At 43.6% G+C, this 19,519-nt stretch overlaps 1 protein-coding gene across 6 annotated transcripts in view; it reads left to right on the top strand.

The window, feature by feature from the left end:
- The window catches only part of Frmd4b (FERM domain containing 4B), a 319,697-nt gene that overhangs the window by 261,071 nt on the left and 39,107 nt on the right, over positions 1–19,519 (top strand). For all 6 annotated transcript variants that reach the window (XM_031382703.1, XM_031382704.1, XM_031382701.1 and 3 more), the window contains 2 exons: positions 15,100–15,183; positions 16,522–16,587. In XM_031382703.1, the coding sequence (XP_031238563.1) occupies positions 15,100–15,183; positions 16,522–16,587 (150 nt within the window). The remainder of the gene's footprint in view (positions 1–15,099; positions 15,184–16,521; positions 16,588–19,519) is intronic.

Here is a 19,519-nt window from a genome sequence, read left to right as displayed (position 1 = left end):
AGGTGTATGTGCCCAGTGCCTGCAATCTCCTGGGACTGGAGTTTCAGACTCCCAAACCTTCATGTGGATGCTGGGGGATTGAACCCAGATCCTCTGGAAGAACAGCCAGTGCTCTTTAGCTGTAGAGCTTAGAGCTTGTTTTTGAAACAGAGATTCATGGCTCCCAAGCTGGCCTGGAACTTTCAATGTAGCTAAGTGTGACAACTTGGACCTTTTGATCTTCCTCCCTCCACCACAAGAGTCCCTTGATTATTGGCTTGTATTACCAAGCCTGGGTAATGTAGGACTGGGGGTTAGAAACCAGGGTATGCTGCACTCTTGGTGAGGTGCTTTGGATGAAAAAGGCCCCATAGGCCCACAGGGAATGCCACTAGTAAGAGGTGTTGGAGGAAGTGTGTCACTGGGGGTGGGTTCTGAGGTTTCAGAAGTTCAAGCCAGGCCTATGTAGAACTCGAAGCTACCTCTCCAGCACCATGTCTGCATGTGGCCATGCTTCTTGCCATGATGATGACAGACTGGACCTCAGAACTGTGAGCCAGACCCAATTACAGCTCTTCATAGCAATAGAAACCCTAGCTAAGACACCAGGCAAGCACTCAACCAACTGAGCCTCATCCCTAGCCCTAAATCTAGTTCTGAACCCCAAACCTTGTTGGTACAAGTAATAGGTATACTAATGCTGCTGGTCTTTTGGTTGGTTTTTCAAGGTATCCCTTAGCTGCCTTTGTGTCGGCTCTGGTACAACAAGGGAAGACAGGAGTATGCCTCGAACCACAGTTTACTTACCAGCAAATTGGAAATAACACCCACCTCGGGTTGATATGAAGACAAAATAAAACAAATTCACACAAACACAATGCTGAGTGTTCCCTGAGGGGAGCAAGTGCTTAGGGTTGGAATCCTTAGACGCCAGTGATTAGATTTTCCCTTTGAACTGTTCTCTGGAGGCAGAGCTGAGAGACTCCAGGAAGCTGAAGACCAGAGGCAGCCTAAGAATGAACGAACGCTCACACCTGGCGCCCCATGAAGATGGTTCTTTTGTGGAGATGAAAGGGGAACCCAGCATCAGCAGAGGTGCACACAATGGCTACTTAATTCTTTTTGGCTTTGTCCTGTGCAAATAGCTACCACCTGATTTGGTTTAATGTATGACTGAGACATGATTAACTGGGGTGGGAGGAGAACTCCAAGAATGGTAAGATTCCATTAACTTAGGAGGCTAGGAGCCCCCCACCCCCGTTTGTCCAGCCACTGGGCTGTTCCTAGCCCACCCCCTGCCTCGTCTTTCCCTCTTTGGAACTCTATGCTCTTCTTACCTGTTGGCTCAACTCCATGTCTCCAAGATCCAACTCTCTGGCCTATTGGACCTGTTACTAGTTACCATAGGGCTTTGCTGCTCCTTCAAACATGGCTGGACCTCTTTTCCATCTGTCGAGTCAGGAGCTGGAGCCAGTGAGTTCTGCTCACTTACCTGGCTGACTGGAACTGTGCTCTTTAAAATGTTGGCCCATACAGGCGGAAGATGAAGGCAGTGTGTTGTTTTAGCTGCTAACAGAATTGACTCTAGTCTATAAGCAATTTTTCTAAACTGGTTACAGAAATTAATCAGAAATGGTGCAGGATGTGGTAGCACATGCCTCTCATCCCGGTACTGGGGAAGCAGAGGCAGGCAGGTCACTGTGAGATCAAAGCCAGCTTGCACTACATAGTGTAGTGAATTTCAGAGCTATGTAGATAAACTCTGTCAAAAAACAAAACAAAACAAACAAACAAAAAAAAAACAAGATAGCATTAGAATTTTGGACCGTAGCATAGTAGCATAGTGTTATGTCCCTGGTGGGGATGATGGGAAGGCAACTGTCCTATATTTTTAAGCAAGGGATAAACTAGGTTGGTAGAGTGAAGGCCTAGCATTCCTGAAGCTCTGGGTTCATTTCCCAGCACCGCAGACACTGTGTATGGTGGCATAAAGACAGTAATCCTAGTACCTGGGAAGTAGAGGCAAGAAGATGCTAAACTCAAGGTCATCCTTGGCTACATAGAACATTGTCTGTCCTTGTTCGGGATTGACTTTGGATGAACTTGCTTCCTACAGTCTTCCTCCTATCCCACAACGGTAACAGAAATAGTTCAATGGATAGGAATGTTACCATAAGTAATTTTGTGTCGTAAGTGTCAGTATAAAAGTTGGGCATCAGGAACATCTGGGAGTCAGGTTTCTTGGCTGAGTTCACACTCCCTGTTTTAAGGTTACACTGAAAATAACTACGTTCTGACTTTGCCACATATAAAAAAAACAGTTTTTAAAAACCTGAATTTGGCGCTGGGCATAATTACATATGCATGTAATCCTAGTACTTTGGAGATGGCCGCAGGAAGATCAAGAACTCAGGGCCAGCCTCAGCTACATAGCAAGTTTTTAGGCCAACCTGGGCTACACGAGACCCTCCCCACCCAAAAGGGCAAAAGTTGACTGAAATTGGTATATTTGGTTACGAAAAGACATGCAGTCTGTAGTTTGGTTTGATTTACTTGGAGAAATACCAAATGACAGAAGAAATAACACATTAAGTCTTGTTATCGCTATTCCAATCCTTCATGTAGTCAATCCAGTTTAAATTAATCCTGTTTAATCTAGACTTAAAAGCAGGCAGTCGCCACCCATGGAACACACATTCGGAAGGAATTCATCCAGACCACCAGAATAAGGACATCTGAAGCCTCTTGCTATAGAGATCTTCCCCTTGTCAACTCTGCCCCTTCCTGTTTTTCTGTCCCCTCCTGGAGGAACCTGGGAGAGGTGATGCCAAGTTGCTAAAGCATATGCCTGGAACTATAACTGCACCATCCTTAGTGTGAGTTTAAGTCACTTCACCTCTTAAGTTTCAGTTTCCCCATCTGTGAAATGGGGCTGATAATGTTTATGATGTGACTGCAGGCCAGGGGTGTGGCCTGAGCTTTGCCACCCACTGACTATGGACTTTTGTCCTCGAAGACTACTTTTGGGGATTGAGAGATGGCATCATGATGTGTCACCAGGAGGTCACCCAGAGCTTCCTGAAACTGCTTTTCTGTGCTGGGCACCCAGAAGGCTGGGTCAGTCTTCCTGGTCAATTCTCTCACTTCAGGTAGATGTTTCCTGTCACTGCCCACAGAGCCTGTTTGGTGTTGTGTTGATTCAATTGCACCTTCGCCTCATCCACTTGATAGGTCAGGCCACTGCCTTTGTCACTCTGTGGCTTTTGAATGGGAGACATGTTTTTCCTGTGGGTCTGCCGAGGCTCTGATTCCCTATGTAGCCGAGAATGGCTTTGAACTTCCAATCAGCCTGCCCCTGTCTCCCAAGTGCTGAGATTACAGGTGTATACCACCACTCCTGGCTCATGCAGTATTTGGGCGGAACCCAGGACCCCATGTGTGCATGCCAGACAGTCTTTCCACCAACTGAACCACATCTCTGTCCTCAGAGCCTGAATACATTTAGTACACCTGACTTTCTGAGCTTCACACATAGGCTAGCCACCCAGTACTGTTTGCTTACTGTGCTGGTTTCGTAACCGACCAAGCCATGACACTTGCCACTGCGTCATGAAAAAGATACAGTCACACCTAACCCGGAGGAAGGTAAATACTGAACATTGAAATTACACTTTCACACCATGCCAAATTGATAAGTGTGTGAGTTCATCTTGTGTAAGGGATTGTGTGTGGTGTACTTTGGCCATTTTTACTACCATTTTTTTTTTTCTCTAGGAACTAGTAAATGGATATAGAGTGCTTGCCTAGCATCTGGAAAATCCTGGGCTTGACTCCTAAACTGCAGAAACTGGCTGTGGTGGCCCACGCCCGTCACGTTAGGTGTAGGAGGACACCAGTGGTTCAAGGTCTTTCTAGCAAATAAACGCCAGCCTGAGATATTCAAGGCCTTATCTAAGAAAGAGAAAGAGAAGCAGAGAGACAAGGAAAGGTGTGGGGTCAAGTCCGAGTGAAGAGGATAATAATGTAAGTTTACTACTGAAGGCCAAAGTCCACAGATTACTGAAAGAAATGGGAAATCATTTATTTCCTTTCCTTGCAGGGTTGGGAGTCAAGCCCAAGGCCACATACATGCTGGGCAAGCACACCACTGAGCCCCAGCCCCACTCATGACACAGGGTTGATATGGGGAGCAGCATTCTGTCTGCCCAATAGGAAACCGGAGCATACCCTTTCGTGTTTAACCCCCGGGTGTTATCCACACCTGCCTAGCAGTCAAGGATATTGTTTCTAAGCAGTAGCCAAGGTTCTGTCAATAAGCACATTATTTAGATAAGGTGTTATTCTAAATACTGTGTCCAGCTCAGATAATAATTTGCTTGACCCTTGTTGCAACCATTTGCCGGACATGAAAGTACACTTTTCTAACTGTTAGGGATTATTAAACGTCTCCCGTTCTTCCTGAGAGGTGGGAACCTGGAGGGGTTGTATAGGGTTTTAGCTAATACAGAGAAGGGGCCCCCAGCAAGTCTTCTGCCAGGCTATACCAAGGACTAGCAGATACTAGGAATCAGTTCCACTCTCCAACAGTGCATCTTTGATCATTTGGAACACGGAGTTAAATAGACTCTCCAGCTGTAGGACTTTGCTCCATTCTTGGAGGCCTGCCTTGTAACCCTTCAGTTCATTTCTGATAAGTATTTGTACACTTGTAGGTAACAGGCCTCCTGTCTCGGGCTCCCAAGTTCTCGGTTTCTACACATGCTTCCTCATAGCGAGCTCAACCAGGAAAATGAACTATAGTATTTTGTTGTTGTTGTTTTAATCTACATATACATGCTTAGACATTAGTGTTAAAAGAGGTCCATTTCCAAGTTAACTTTTTAAAAGGATTTTTTATTTATGTGTTATGTGTGTTTTACCCTTACGTACGTTCATACATGAGTACAGAGATGTGTCCCCAGGATTCAAAAGTGGACACTAGATTCCTCTAGAGGTGGGATTACAGGTGTTTGTGAGCCTCCCAACATGGGTGCTGGAAACTGACCTCCAGTCCTCTAGAAGGGCAGGAATCCTTCTAAACCACCGAGCCATCTCACCAGCCCCTCAAGTTAATTTTGTAAGGAACCTGAAGCTTCTGCCGCCATTTTTACTTGGTCCTTGAATTTAAACTTGTACCTTTTTATGCACCTTGGTCCTGGGTCTTAAGTGCTAAGACACTGATAGACCAAGTAAAATGTGGGTGGGGCCTGGGCTTTGCTTTGGTTCCTTTTCTATTTAGTTTTTTATTTGATGGGAGAGGGTCTCATGTGTTCTGGGCTGGCTTCATCCACTACATCATTCAGAATGACGAACTTCTGCCCCATCCGGCTTCTGTGGGCCTCCACACCTGACTTATACAATGCTAAAGACTGAACGATGGACTTCGGGTGTGTTAGGCAAGTGCTCTACCAAATGAGCGACATGCCCAGCCCTGTTTTGTTTTCTTTCAACTGCCCTAGAAACCCAGGCTTTCCCCCACACGGAGCACAAGCAGCAGTGATTGTTTGTGCTAACAAGTGCGTGCTGTTAATTGTAGACACTCCCTTCTATGCCAAGTCCGGCCAATGGCAGATGGTAATCGCTACTGTGAGCAAGCTTGCAAGTGCCACAGCATGTGCTCCCAGTTGCTGGGGGTAGCTTTCCCCACACATGTGCCTCAGCACACACAGACAGTAGCTTTGGTTCTGCCAACCGTGCAGCTTCCTCAAAAAAGATTGGGGATGTCACATTCCAACAGGGCTTTCTGAGGTCAATGGAATAAAACATACAGCCCAGGAAAAAGAGCCGGCAATGCACAGAGAAATCATTTTCTTGAATAATGACTTCGGTGGAGGGTCAGAACATCTTCCTTCAGAAATATAGAAGGAAAATGCTGGAATGCCCAATGGTAGAGCTCAGATTAGGCAATCAGATAAAATATAAGCATGTCCTTTTAAAATTGTTTTAAATCAAATTTTGTTTATCTATTTATTTATTTTAGTGTGTATATGTGTGTGCATAGGTATAAACGTGTCACAGTACACATGTGGAGGTCAAAGGACAGCTTCTGGGAGTTGTTTACCATGTAGATCTGGGCATGAGACTCAGATCATCAGGCTTGGCAGCAAGCCCCATTCCCTGCTGAGCCATCTTGCTGACCTGCAAGTCTGTTCTTTCGACTCCCCTGCAATTGACAGAGAAAAGCCTGTCCCTGAGAAGCAAAGAGTGTAGCTCTCTGGCCTTTTCTGTCTGCCTGGGAGCTTGAGAAAGCAGTCCCTCATGGCAGTTCTGGTCAAGTACTTCTTTATTATCACATACCCATCACCACCGGGTTCAGGAATGTCTAGCCAGGGCGAGTGGATTTATTGCTAGTGAAAGGCAGAGACATCCCCAGGAGGCCTCCTCCCCTCCCCAGCTGCTCTCAAGCCCTCTGTCTGCACTCAGAGGTTGATCCAGGTTCATATAAACAGTGCCGCCTGGACAGCCACAGGGAGGGCCCCTCTGCTCTGAGGCTAGCCCTAGCTGTCCCTGCAAGCAAACAGCATGGCTTCACTGGCTTCTAGGACCCCAGGGACAGTCCCCAGGAGAGTGAACAAACAGTAACTCAGCCACTGTGGTGCGCTCAGATGTGAAATCCTGTTTGGTCCTAAATTCTGAACATAATTGGAATTAACCCTAGAATAATGTTCCTTTGCTAGATTCCCTTCTCAGCCGTGGCTCCACCCTCTAGCTTCAACATGGCACGCCCATTATAAGTGGTAGCCCATCCTTTCGCAGCCCTCCCTGCACTTGCTGGCCATTTTTGGTGGGACCTGTTGTGAATTATTTTACTGAAGAGTGTGTAAAAGTGCACAGGCCGTATACAGCACAAAGTAGGGAGTGCACATCCCCAGCCCCACAGCCCCCAGGACTCTCCCCTGTCATCACCATTGTGTCGCATACCCTCCCCCATGCCATTCCCCATCCCCCTTTCTAACTCCCTTCCCCTCTCCCATCCCATGGCAATACAATGCGGTGTCTGTTCGCAGAGGCATTCACATGCTGTCTAGCCTCATTTTACTTACTTTGAATTTTCTGGATATGGAATTGTTGGTTGGTTGATTGGTTGGTTGGTTGGGGTTTTTTTTTTTGTTTTGTTGTTTTGTTTTTAAGAGAGGGTCTCAACATGTAGTCCAGACTGGCCTTGAACTTAGAATCCTCCTGTGACGACCTCTGGTGTATAGGGATAACAGGAATTCACCATCATACCAGACCATGATGTGTATTTGCTCCATGTTAATCAGATTCATCCATGTTCTGTGTAGCTCTATTTGATTTTCTTTGCTATGCAATACACTGCAATTTTATTGAGCCTAATTTTAGGAGAAGCTGAGGGGGCTGTTTGTTTTGGTTTTTTTGAGACTGGATCATATGCTCCTGGGCACTGTGAGGACTCATTATGAAACTGGGGATGGCTCTGAGCTTCCGACACTCCTTGCCTCTACCACTGGCATGCTAGGATCACAGCTTTGTGCTATCAACCCCACTTTATGCAATGTTGACAATCAAACCCAGGGTTCATACGTGCTAGGCAAGCATTATACTAAATTATACTTTCCGCCCATATTATTGGATATTTGTATGTATGTTTGTATGTATGTATTATGTATTTTCCTGTGTGTGTTGTGTACGTGTGTCTTACTATAAACAATGCTGGTGTAAACTTCACCCAAGTTTGTATGTTTCTAGGTATGCAGATTTCCAAAGGACCTTACACTAATAATTGACCCTCATGAAAATCTGAATCAGAGGTCCCATTGACTTTTATCTAGGGATAATTTAGATCGAATTGTGGTTTCAAAAATCGGATTGTCTGACATCTATCAGGATCTCCCTGAAGATGAATCTGCTTTTCCTGGAATTCTAAAGTTGTTGAACACTTTTCTTCTATCTGTTGGCCATTTGGATTCCTCCTTTGCTGCAGTTTGCTGAAAGTTTGACCTCATGTCTCTGTCAGGCTGTCTGTCTCATTTCTCCTTTGATCCTTCCATGGGCTGTTATTGTAACTGTTGTTGCTAAATGTCAAAGCTTGGTGTTCCTTGGTATCGGTGATGACTCTGGATGTGTTCTGGTGTTAAGTAAAGTTTCTGAAGGAAACTGGAATCATGGAGTTATAAAGAGGGTATGCTCTACACAGCTCATCAGATTTGAAACTGGCAGGAGGCCTTTTAGATACAGAGAAGCAAGTCTGTGTTCTCTCCTGGGAACCTGTGTGCTCCTTGAGAAGGCCCTGATTCCATGCTTATATAAGTTAGTTACATGTCTCCTTCACCCTACACTACTTATAATTTATAGTGATAATTTTCTTAAACCAGAAACCAAGTTAAACTGAGAAGAACATACACACACACACACACACACACACACACACACACACACACAAACTTCCAGTGAGACTGCAGATGAACAGTAGTAGTCTGCTGCCATGTTTGATGTGAAGGGCAATTCTTGAGTTAAATTCTGATGTTTTGCATAAAACTCTGCAAAATTGGACTGTTTTTGTTTGCTTCGTTGCTTGTTTGTCTTTACACACGATCGTCATGCAGCATTCCTGTTTATCAAAAATTAGCTCTCTGAGATTGGGAAAATATGGTTGATCACCTTTCCCAAGCATCCAATCTCCCTTTCACTTCGGTTTGGGGCTTCACATAATGAAAAGCACACATCCCAGGCACCCGTGCTACTAACATGCAATTAAACACAGGCCAACTAGATTAATTAGGAAGGGAGAGAATTTCAGCTTCTGCCTTTCAGAGAGAGTGGGAACTTCTTCATTCCTTATCACAAGGTGGTGATGCCCTGAATTGGGCCATGTGATGGCTGGCCACACCTCAGGAATGGCAAGATTAAAGATTAAAATCCTCATCCCTTCATGTATGTCCAGGTCTGACATTATGGAAAGAAATGTCAGCAAAGGGTGAACAGTAGTTTCTACCCAGCCATGTGATCGGCATTGCCAAAAATATCATTTAGTAAATATCACAACTTTAGTGGTTTCGGGTCATTCTGTCAAGTGTAAGTTAATCTGCTTGGTATGTATGCACATGCTTGCATATGTGTGAACGTGCACATAGAGGCCAGAGGTCACCCTCAATACCATTCCACAAGAACTATCCACCTTGTTTAGAGACAGGGTCTCTCACTGTCCTGGAGCTCACAATACAGGTAAGGTTGGCTGGCCAGGGAGCACCATCGATCTGCTTGTCTCCAAGGGACAAAATCCTCCCAAACTCAAAAATAGCTGGGTGTGGTACATACACCTTTAATACCAATACTCGAGATGCAGAGGTAGGTGGATCTCTGAGCTTAAGTCCAGCCTGGTCTACAGAGCAAGTTCCAGGACAGCCAGGGATACAGAGAGAAACCCTGTCTGTCTTGGAAAGAAAAGAGAGGGAGGAGAGAAAGAGAGGAAGAACAAAAGAAAGAAAGAAAGAAAGAAAGAAAGAAAGAAAGAAAGAAAGGAAGGAAGGAAGGAAGGAAGGAAGGAAGGAAGGAAGAAGGAAAGAAAAGGGAGAAAGAGAGAGAAAGGAAGGAAGGAAGGAAGAAAGAAAGAAAGAAAGAAAGAAAGAAGAAAAGAAAGAAAGAAAGATAACCTAAAGGAGATCTCTTCTTTTTGCTCTTTGTAGACTACCTTTTAGAACTTTAAACTTGGAGGAAAATTGAGCAGTGAATGCAGATTTCCTCTTTAGCTCATCTCCTTCCCACCCATGACATCTCCTAACAGTAATCTCTTGCAAACGTGTGGTACATTTGTGTTAAAAGTCCACAGACAAGCTTTGTGTAGCTCTACGTGTCTAACACACACTCAGGGTCATATATGCTCCTTTACAGCACCATATAAATAAGATCACTGCCTCACTGCCTTACACACCCCCACCCCCCACCCCCATGATCCATGTCTGCTTTGCTACTGAAGCAGAGTAGTGTGTTGGTGTCCAGGAAGAACTGGTTCTAAGATCTCCCCTCCCTTTCTGCTAAAATCTGCAGACACTCAAGTCTCTTGTATAAAGGAGTCTAGTATTTGCCTGAAACCCACACACATTCTTGTTTACTTTGAATCACCTGTCCATGAATTATGCTTACCACAATGAAAATGTTATGTAGGTCATGGCTACTGTATTGTTTATACCATAATGACCAGGAGAAGTCAGCCTGTGTTTGGCACAGACTCAGATTTTCATAGTTTCAATCCGTAGCTGGCTGAGTCCATGGGTGCAAAGTCTCTGCATAAGATCATCTTGTTGTTGGCTTCTTTAAAAAAATATTATATTTTACTTATGTGCTTATCTGTGTGTCTGTGTGGGATGCACACACATGAGTGCTTGTGTTTGTGGAGTTCAGGAGAGTGTGTTGGATCCCCTGAAGCTGGAGTTACAGGTGGTTGTGAATCACCCAAGATGGAAGCTGGGACCCAACTCAGGGCCTCCGTAAGAGCAGTATATATTCTTAATGGATGAACCATCTCTCTAACTCCTGCTGGCTTCTCTTTAAACTAGAACTCATTGAAATAATCTCCATGTGCTTTCCTATTAATGTGTCTGTATTAGTTGACACACCACACCACAACACTTCTGTGTTGACACACAGAAGGCTACTCTTAAAGAGTGAATAATAGTCATTGTTTAGCATGATGGCTCGTGACTAACCCTTAGAAATGGATTGATTTATTCAGCCAGCATTTCTAGACAACACCACATTTTACAACGAAGGAAGATAGCATAAACATCACATTTTATGACAGGGAAAGGTTCTGGCTGTCTAGAATAGAAATCATTCTTGAGAGAGCTTGGCAGAATGACATCTCTGAGACCAAAATCCGTGTACGAAAATCCCAGCAGACAGTACTTATCATTTGAAACACATAGTTATTTTTCTGTTTAGGTGCCAGACACAGAATATGCTTGAGTTGGCAGACATGATGAGCGCTGATGATGCTTGCCTCTAGGTGGGACATAGGACCAAAACTATGTTAAATAATCAGAGCTACAAGTATCCATTAGTACTTACTCTCATCGGTGAGTTTATTGGATAGAATAGTAAATAAATACCTCCCTTTCTTTCTTCCAACTCTTTTCTCTTTTGTCTTGACTGCATTTTTATAACTTTTTAAAAGTTATTTCTCATTTATTTTATGTATATGAGTGAGTGTGTGTGCGCGTGTGTGTGCGCGCGTGTGTGTGTGTGTGTGTGTGTGTGTGTGTGTGTGTGTGCATCACATGTGTGCAGCGCCTACTGCCTTCAGAATTCAGAAAATGGTCTCAGATTCCCTGGAACTAGAATTACAGATGGTTGTGAACCTCTAGGTGGATGCTGCAAAATGAACCCATGTCTGCTACAAGAGCAAGTGCTCTTAACCACCAAGCCATCTCTCTAATCCTATTCATTTTTATAACTTAAAAGTCAATAAGTACATTGTATAAAAGTTCTTCACATTAGGCATGCGTGTTACACTGATTGCAAGTGAATGGGTAAATTGATGAAAAATAACAACTTCCAGTCTATTGAAGTCTCATTGCCACAAAATTAACTGTAAAACAAAGTGATTCTAGGTGCTGACCTGGGAACATGGGTTCTTGAAACATGCCTTGTGGTTCACCTGCATCTGAAATACACCAGTGTACATGGGTTGCTGGTGTTGAGCAACTGCAAAAAGCTCTGCCCTAGCCTGGTGTGGTGGCTCCTGCCTGGTACTACAATATTATAGAGTCAGAGACTGGAGGTTCATGAATTTGAGGCCAGCCTGGGCTACATAGCAAGACCCTGGTCTCAAAAATCAACAGAAGGGAGTGGGGTGGGGGTGGGGGAGTTGAAGAACAGAGCATGAAATTATTAAGAAAATAAATAATAGTTCTAAGAATTGACAGCTGACCTTTAATATGAATAAAATGGACTGTCAGATATTTTGATTTTTCTGGAAGCACAAACCAGTTTCCCAAGATTGTCAGTTTGATTAAGTGCTACTGCTCAGATTCCAAGTGAGTAGAGGGAGTTGTTCTTATATAAGAACAGGAGCCAAGAGACTCTTTTACTTCCTGTAGTGATTAAGAGAGCCGAATCTTTCACCTTTAAGTAGGCCCTGATGCTCCTCTTAGGAAAACACATTGAGTGTGCGTGGAGCCCACTTCAAGTTCTTCAGCATAAACATCTGGCAATAAAATGATCTACATAGATATTGCTGTCGCTCTTCTGTAATTCTCCTATCATCCTCCAAATGCAATTGTCCCACACAACCATCTTTGGAAAGTTCTTCTTTGTAGAAATCTCTAGAATAGATAAAACCAGAAAACAAGGGCGAAGTCTTTCTATTTTCCTTCCTTCCTTTCTTTCTTTTTTCCATATAATTATTTTTTAAATTTTTTTATTTTATGTATATGAGTACATTGTTGCTATTTTCAGACATACCAGAAGAGGGCATCAGATCCTATTACAGATGGTTGTGAGCCACCATGTGGTTGCTGGGAATTGAACTCAGGACCTCCAGAAGAGCAGTCAGTGTTCTTAACCACTGAGCCATCTCTCCAGCCCTCTGTATAATTATTTTTAATTTTATGTGCACTGGTGTTTCATCTGCATGTATGTCTGGGTGAGTGTGTCTGATCCCCTAGAACTGGAGTTATAGACAATTGTGAGCTGCCTTGTGGCTACTGAACACTTAACCCAGGTTCTCTGGAAGAGCAGCCAGCATTCTTAACCACTGATCCATCTCTGCAGGCCCAAGGAGAAGCTTTTAAACTAGGTAACAGGAGTGAGCAATATCTAATACAGAATGGTAGGTGTGGACCACATAGATGGAGACCATGGTTTGGTCCCCAGTTTGTTGTTGTTTTTCCTCTTTTCTTTCGCTTTTGGATCCTTGCTATCATATGGATGTTCCCTTGGTCTATGATGTCTAGATGAATGGTGTGAAAGGAAATTCACCTGGACCCAAAGTATGGTCCTCTACAAAGAGGTTTGTCTGCTTCAATATTATGGGAAGTGTGGTTTTTAATGAGATGTGTGTGTCCCATAGTCTAGGCATTTGAATACTGGGTTTCCAGTTGGTGGCTGTTTGAAGAGGCTTAGAAGATGTGGCCTTGCTAGAGGAAGTATATCACTGCGAGAGCACTGAGGTTTCAAAAGACCCTTGCCATCTTCCATTCACTCCTTGCTTCCTACATTCAGTTCCAGATGTGAGCACTCTGCTTCTGCTTCAGCTGCCACATCTGGAGCTTGTATTCATGCTTCTCTGCCATCACAGTGATGGACTCTTCTGTCTCTGGAACCGCAAGCTCAAAGTAAGGCTCTCCATCTATAAGTTGCCTTGATCATGGTGTTTTATCACAGCCATAGAAAAGTGAGCAATAGAGGAAGTTAATGTAAAAAAAGGAAAAAAAAATGCCTAAATGGTAAGTTTTAAAATTTGCCAGTGTTTTCCTTTGCACCTGATGGAAGGGCGCGTATTCGTTACTTACTTCATTGCTATGACCAAATACCAGGCAAGAAGTAACTGAAGGAAGGATCAGTCTATTTTGGCTCACAGTTTGAGGATGCAGTCCATCGTGGCAGTGAAGTCAAGACAGTAGGAGTGTGGGGCAGCTAATTTGCGTTTGTGTGCATGGTCAGAGAATGAAGAGAGATGAATGATGGTGATCAGTTGGCTTTGCCCTCTCTATCAGTCTAAGACCTCAGCCCACGGGATGGCACCCACATTCAGAGTGGGCTTTTGCTCCTCACTTAAACCTTCCTGGGGATGGCCTGATATGCAACCCCAGGTGTGTGTTCCCATGATGCTTCTAAATCCCCTCAAGTTGACAAACCAAGGTAGCCATCCCAGGATATAAGGGGGCTGTGCCTTTGCACAGTTGAGAATGCTCAGCATTCTAGGGCCAGAGCCTTGGGAGGACAGCTGGGAGTCAGGGTTTGAACCCAGTAGTTAAGAACCTGGCCTGAGGAGCCAAGCAGACTGACTTCAGATGCGTGTCTCCCCTACACAGTAGCCATGAACAGTTAGCAACAGAGCCAACATCTCTGAACCTCACAGCTTTGCCAGAAAAACATGGAGAATAATGATGCCTTCTGCATGAGAAGATTGGCACCCAGCCTACCACCAGGACAATAATGCCCCTAAATGCACTGCTCAGTGTCTAGTACTTTCAACAAAGTTTAGCTAATAGGAAGAGAGGAAGATGTGACCACTGGAGAGGAGAGTAAGCATGACTGCGTGGAGAACACCAGGGTTCTTGGGATTGTGACCCAGCTCTTCACACCCATTTCCTAGGAGCTAATAGACCTTCTAGCACCACGTTTCCTCCTCCCTTGAATACTCGGGCAGCTAGAGAAACGTTTCTCTCATATAACACAAGACCAGCTCTCACACCTTTCTTGCGACCACTAGAATTTGTCCATTTTATATAGCGTTTTTATAATTTTATAAATTATAAAAGTTTATAAGATTTTATAATTACTAGTTTTCTAATTATAGAATGTCCAAATAGAATACTAGTACATTTTAGCTCACTGTGGGTGATGTGAAAGTTCCTTTGGATTTATCAGAAACACATTCTCCCTTCCTCTTATATTCCTGAGATTTCTGCAGAGATTAACTTTCCAATGCCGGTTGTGTGGATCTACTGTACTTCAGAGGATGATAGGGATGGGAGCGACAGCAGTGTCTATGTCAACTGTTTTAATGTGGGATGTCTATATATTGAAGAACTTGTAGACGGTCCATGAGTGCTCCTGTGGCGACTGGTGCTCCAACATGCTGAGTGTTAGGAGCTCCTGGGGATGACCCGGTTGATGCTACCAGAACGTGGAAATGTGTATAGTAGAATAGGAAGATGCTGTGTAAAAGTAGAATATGAAAAAATGTCTTTAGTACCATCCATCTTACATAATGAAATCAATGTTCACAGAAAGTATTGGAGACTTCAGAGTACATGACGCAGTTGTCTCATTGCAGGGCGGTCTCTAGTAACAGGGACTAAGGTCCTACAATAACCATTCAGGTTTCTTCATTGGAAAGCCTGATTGGACGTCTGTTCAGGTGTCAGTCTGATACTAATGCATTGTGTTTCTTTCCAGCGATGAGAATGCCAGGAGAGACTTGAAGACACTGCCAGTCTTTCCAACCAAAACCCTTCAGGAACATCCGTCGCTCGCTTACTGGTAAGCTAAGCCAGCTGCATGTCAAGGCCAGGGCCTCCACTGAGCACTGAGCACTAGCAGATGAAAGAGAATCACTTTTTTTTTTCTTTTAAATTACTTGTACCCCTTGTAAACACACTCTCTATGGTTTCAGCCTCCAAACCATGAAAATGACCTTCTTTTGCACACACCCGAAAATTATGAAATAAAGATGATAAAACATCCCGCATTGATAACTTTAAATATAAAAGCTGGAATACATTTTCCAAATGTACAGTGAAATTAGGTACAGAGCCTACACTGCGTTCAGACTCTGGAAACTTCTAAACAAATCACTGTTAAATGAAAGTTTCTTTAAAAAAAAAAAATAGGGTGGGGTGAGAGTCTGGGGGTGAGGTGGGGTGGGGTGGGAGATGATCGAGCTCAGAGTGATGCTTGCAGTCTCATGGCTGCACACGGGCTGTGACTGAAGAGCTAGCTGAAGTGTAGGGTGACGTAGGGTGACGTAGGGTGACGTAGGGTGACGTAGGGTGACGTAGGGTGACGTAGGGTGACGTAGGATGACGTAGGGTGACGTAGGGTGACGTAGGGTGACGTAGGATGACGTAGGATGACGTAGGGTGACGTAGGGTGACGTAGGGTGACATAAGGTGACGTAGGGGCTGAAGAAGTCTCTCCTCCTCCAGGATAAGATCAGGGGCTTTTCTCTACAGCACAGTGTCCAAAATGGTAATAAGAATATTTCAGATGGTATTCAGACTCAAATGCTTGTGTTTTCCTTAAGAAAAACAAAAACCAAAAAAGTCTCATCCCAGGCTGCCTGGTACCCTTTTCATAACTCAGGGTGCCTTGAATATCTAGCTTCTCTGCCTCTGTCTCCCAAGTGATGGGATTACAGGTGTGGGCCACTTCGCCTGGCTTATGTGATACCAGGGATCGAACCCAGGGCTTTGTGCATGCTAGAAAAGCACTCTACCAATTGAGCTACAGACCTTAGGCTCAAAATTACCTCAAAATGATCTCCAACTAGTATTTAATATTTGTACTTTATATCTAGTCTCTCTGAGGGATCTAGAATATTAGTTTTCCATTTGAGAACTTCAACATGTTTCCTTTCCTAGTAAACACCATTTTAAAATATGAATACAAATCATATATTTATATAAAAGTTAGAGGTCATAGTGGAAGTAGTCACATGCTGATTAAGGAGTGGACTCCTACAGAAACAGCAAAGGATGCCATTTTACCTCCCAAGTGAGGAAGTTCCTCTCAAGTTTCCAGTGACTGCCTAAGAATGTAGAAATGGAATCTGGATGTCAGAAAGGCACACGTCACCATGCTTATTTCTCTGTTTTGCAGTGAGGACAGAGTGATTGAGCATTATTTGAAAATCAAAGGTCTCACTCGGGGTCAAGCTGTGGTCCAGTAAGTATCATTTTTCTTCTTGTCTAAATATGGTTTTAAAGAAAACATCTTGGTGATTCCATATGTGGGTGTTACCAGTTCAGATGTTCTCCAGGGCGAGGCAGGTAACAGAAGGAAGAGCTGGCCACCTAGGAAATGGGGAGGATGGTTCTGGGCATGGGTAAGGTGACTTAGCTTTGAGTTCAGGAATGATGGTGCCAAACCTTCCAACATTTTCAGAGAGAAGAGGGAAATTCAGTTCGTGACTCTACTTTGGATGGAACTCACAGTACACTTGCTGTTGGAGTTCTGTTTCCTCTTACTACCAAGAACAGACTGTAGTCATTACTTAGAAATGGGTGGGCAGGTAGGTAGATAGATAGATAGATAGATAGACAGACAGACAGACAGACAGACAGACAAGGGTTTCTACTGCTATACAAAACACAATGACCAAAGAAACGTAGGGAGAAAAGGGTTTGTTTGGCTTACACTTCCACATCAGTGTTCATCACCAAAGGAAATCAGGACAGGAACTCAAGCAGGGCAGGCACCTGAAGGCAGGAGCTGATGTAGAAGCCATGGAGGGGTGCTGCTTAGTAGCTTGTTCTCCATGGCCTACATGGCCTGCTTTCCTATAGAACCCAGGATTATCAGCCCAGGATTAGCAACACCCATAATGGGCTGGACCCTACCCCACATAATCATTAAGAAAATGCCCTATAGAACTGCTTACAGCCTGATCTTATGGATGTATTTTCTTAGTTGAGATTCACCTTTCTCTCAGATGGCATTTGCTTATGTGAAACTGACATAAAACTATCCAATACAGATAGATGATAGATCAGTGATAGATAGACAGACAGATATAGATAGATAGATAGATAGATAGATAGATAGATAGATAGATAGATGGATAGACAAGACAGACAGATAGACAGATACTCTCATGTACACAGGCTGACCCTGAACTCACTAAGTAGCTAAGGATAGCTTTGAATTCCAGCTGCCTCCCATCCCAGCTGCTGGGACTCTAAGTGCCACTACACCCATTGTCTGCCTTATTCTTTGACTGTATAGAGGTACCGTTGCTTTATTAAGAACTCTTCCCTTGATACAATAATATCTAAGTTATTGGAAGTTATGAAAACCAATCTATTGTAGTTCGGGACTGTTCCAGTAGCCAGAGAACTATAACTTTATGAGAAACAGTGTGAACAGCATGGGTCATGTGGGAAGTGAAACGAGGACCCAGGTTGCCTGTCCCCTGGTGAGGACCCAGCCTTCTTCACACTCTAATTTCTTCACCAATCTCATTTCCATGACACACTGTGATGCTCAGGGCAGACAGTAGAAGCCAGCAGTTCTAAGGTTGAACCCTTGACATCTTCATTCATTGTGCTCTGGGGCTGGTGGTGGAGGAGAATTCCAGGGATGGAGCAAGAATGGAAAGATAATTTCCCTGAAGGATTTCAGTCAGGCTGGTGTGCACATTAGGCAGGATCCTTACTTGAAAGAAGTTTGTTGACTTCTCCTGGTCCTTGTTGCATGATTTCTAACACTGACTGTTTGGCTTGGTTAATGTTTGTCTGCGGCGTTCCAAACCCTGTTCCAAGTTTGTGTACTTATATCACTGCTTGATGTTGGCACATTCACCTAGTCCCTTATGCCCTTTATATTCATATACATGTAGGGCAGTTGCCTAAGAAATTACCAAGTTAGTGATTAGAGTGTCCAAAGAAATTAATCTTCAAGATGCCATTTAAAAAATCCTTTCTAAGCCGGGCGGTGGTGGCGCACGCCTTTAATCCCAGCACTTGGGAGGCAGAGGCAGGTGGATTTCTGAGTTCGAGGCCAGCCTGGTCTACAGAGTGAGTTCCAGGACAGCCAGGGCTACACAGAGAAACCCTGTCTCAAAAAAAAAAAAAAAAAAAAAAAAAAAAAAAAAAAAAAAAAAAAAAAAAAAAAAAAAAAAAATCCTTTCTAATTGGAAGGAACATGATCAAAATATATTGTGTTAAAGTTTCAAATAATAAGTAAAAACATCATTTTATCTTGGGGGGGTAGTCCCCTCAAGTTAAATAGGGATTTCATGTCTAGGGGATGGAGAATTCTTACCCAGTTCAGCCCAGCCCACTCTTTAAAAGTACACAGTGCCTTCTTGAACAAAAATAGAACCGGTGACATGTGCCATCATGCCTAGCTCAAAAGTTGATCCTTACTGTTTGTATATTAAGTGTTGGCCTTAAAAAATTTTGCAATGTGGGGCTGGGGAGATTGCTCAACAATTAGGAGAACTGGCTGCTCTTCCTGAGGTCCTAAGTTCGATTCCCAACACCCACACAGAAGCTCACAGTGTTTCATAATTGTCCTGTAGATTCTGACGACCTCTTCTGGTGTGCAGATGTACCTGCATACAAAATACCATACGTATTACATGTATAAATAGGCTACATATAGGCTACAAAAGGTACATACCTTTTATCACAGTACTCTGACTCCTAGGTTGCCTGGTCTACAAAGCAAGGATGTTCAGGAAAGCCAGGGCTATACAAGGAAGAAACCCTGTCTTAAAGGGGAGCGAGGGGGGAAATAAAGTGCATAAATAAATAAATTTAAGGTTTGCAGTGTTAATGCAGTCTATTTGTAAGTTGTAGAAACTTTCACTGTATTTGTTTTGTTAGAAAGCCACAGACATATAATAGCCAGAACCTGGAAACAACCCAGATGTCCCTCAACAGAGGAATGGATACAGAAATTGTGGTACATCTACACAATGGAGTACTACTCAGCTATTAAAAACAATAAATTTATGAAATTCTTAGGGAAATAGATGGATATGGAGAATATCATCCTGAGTTAGGTAACCCAATCACAAAAGAACCAACACGGCATGCACTCTCTGATAAGTGGTTATTAGCCCAGAAGTTTGGAATACAGGAAGAACAACCCA

This window comes from Mastomys coucha, unplaced genomic scaffold (genome assembly GCF_008632895.1).
Source record: "Mastomys coucha isolate ucsf_1 unplaced genomic scaffold, UCSF_Mcou_1 pScaffold20, whole genome shotgun sequence".
Classification (NCBI taxonomy): Eukaryota; Metazoa; Chordata; class Mammalia; order Rodentia; family Muridae; genus Mastomys; species Mastomys coucha.
This window is presented reverse-complemented; position numbering and strand designations above follow the sequence as displayed.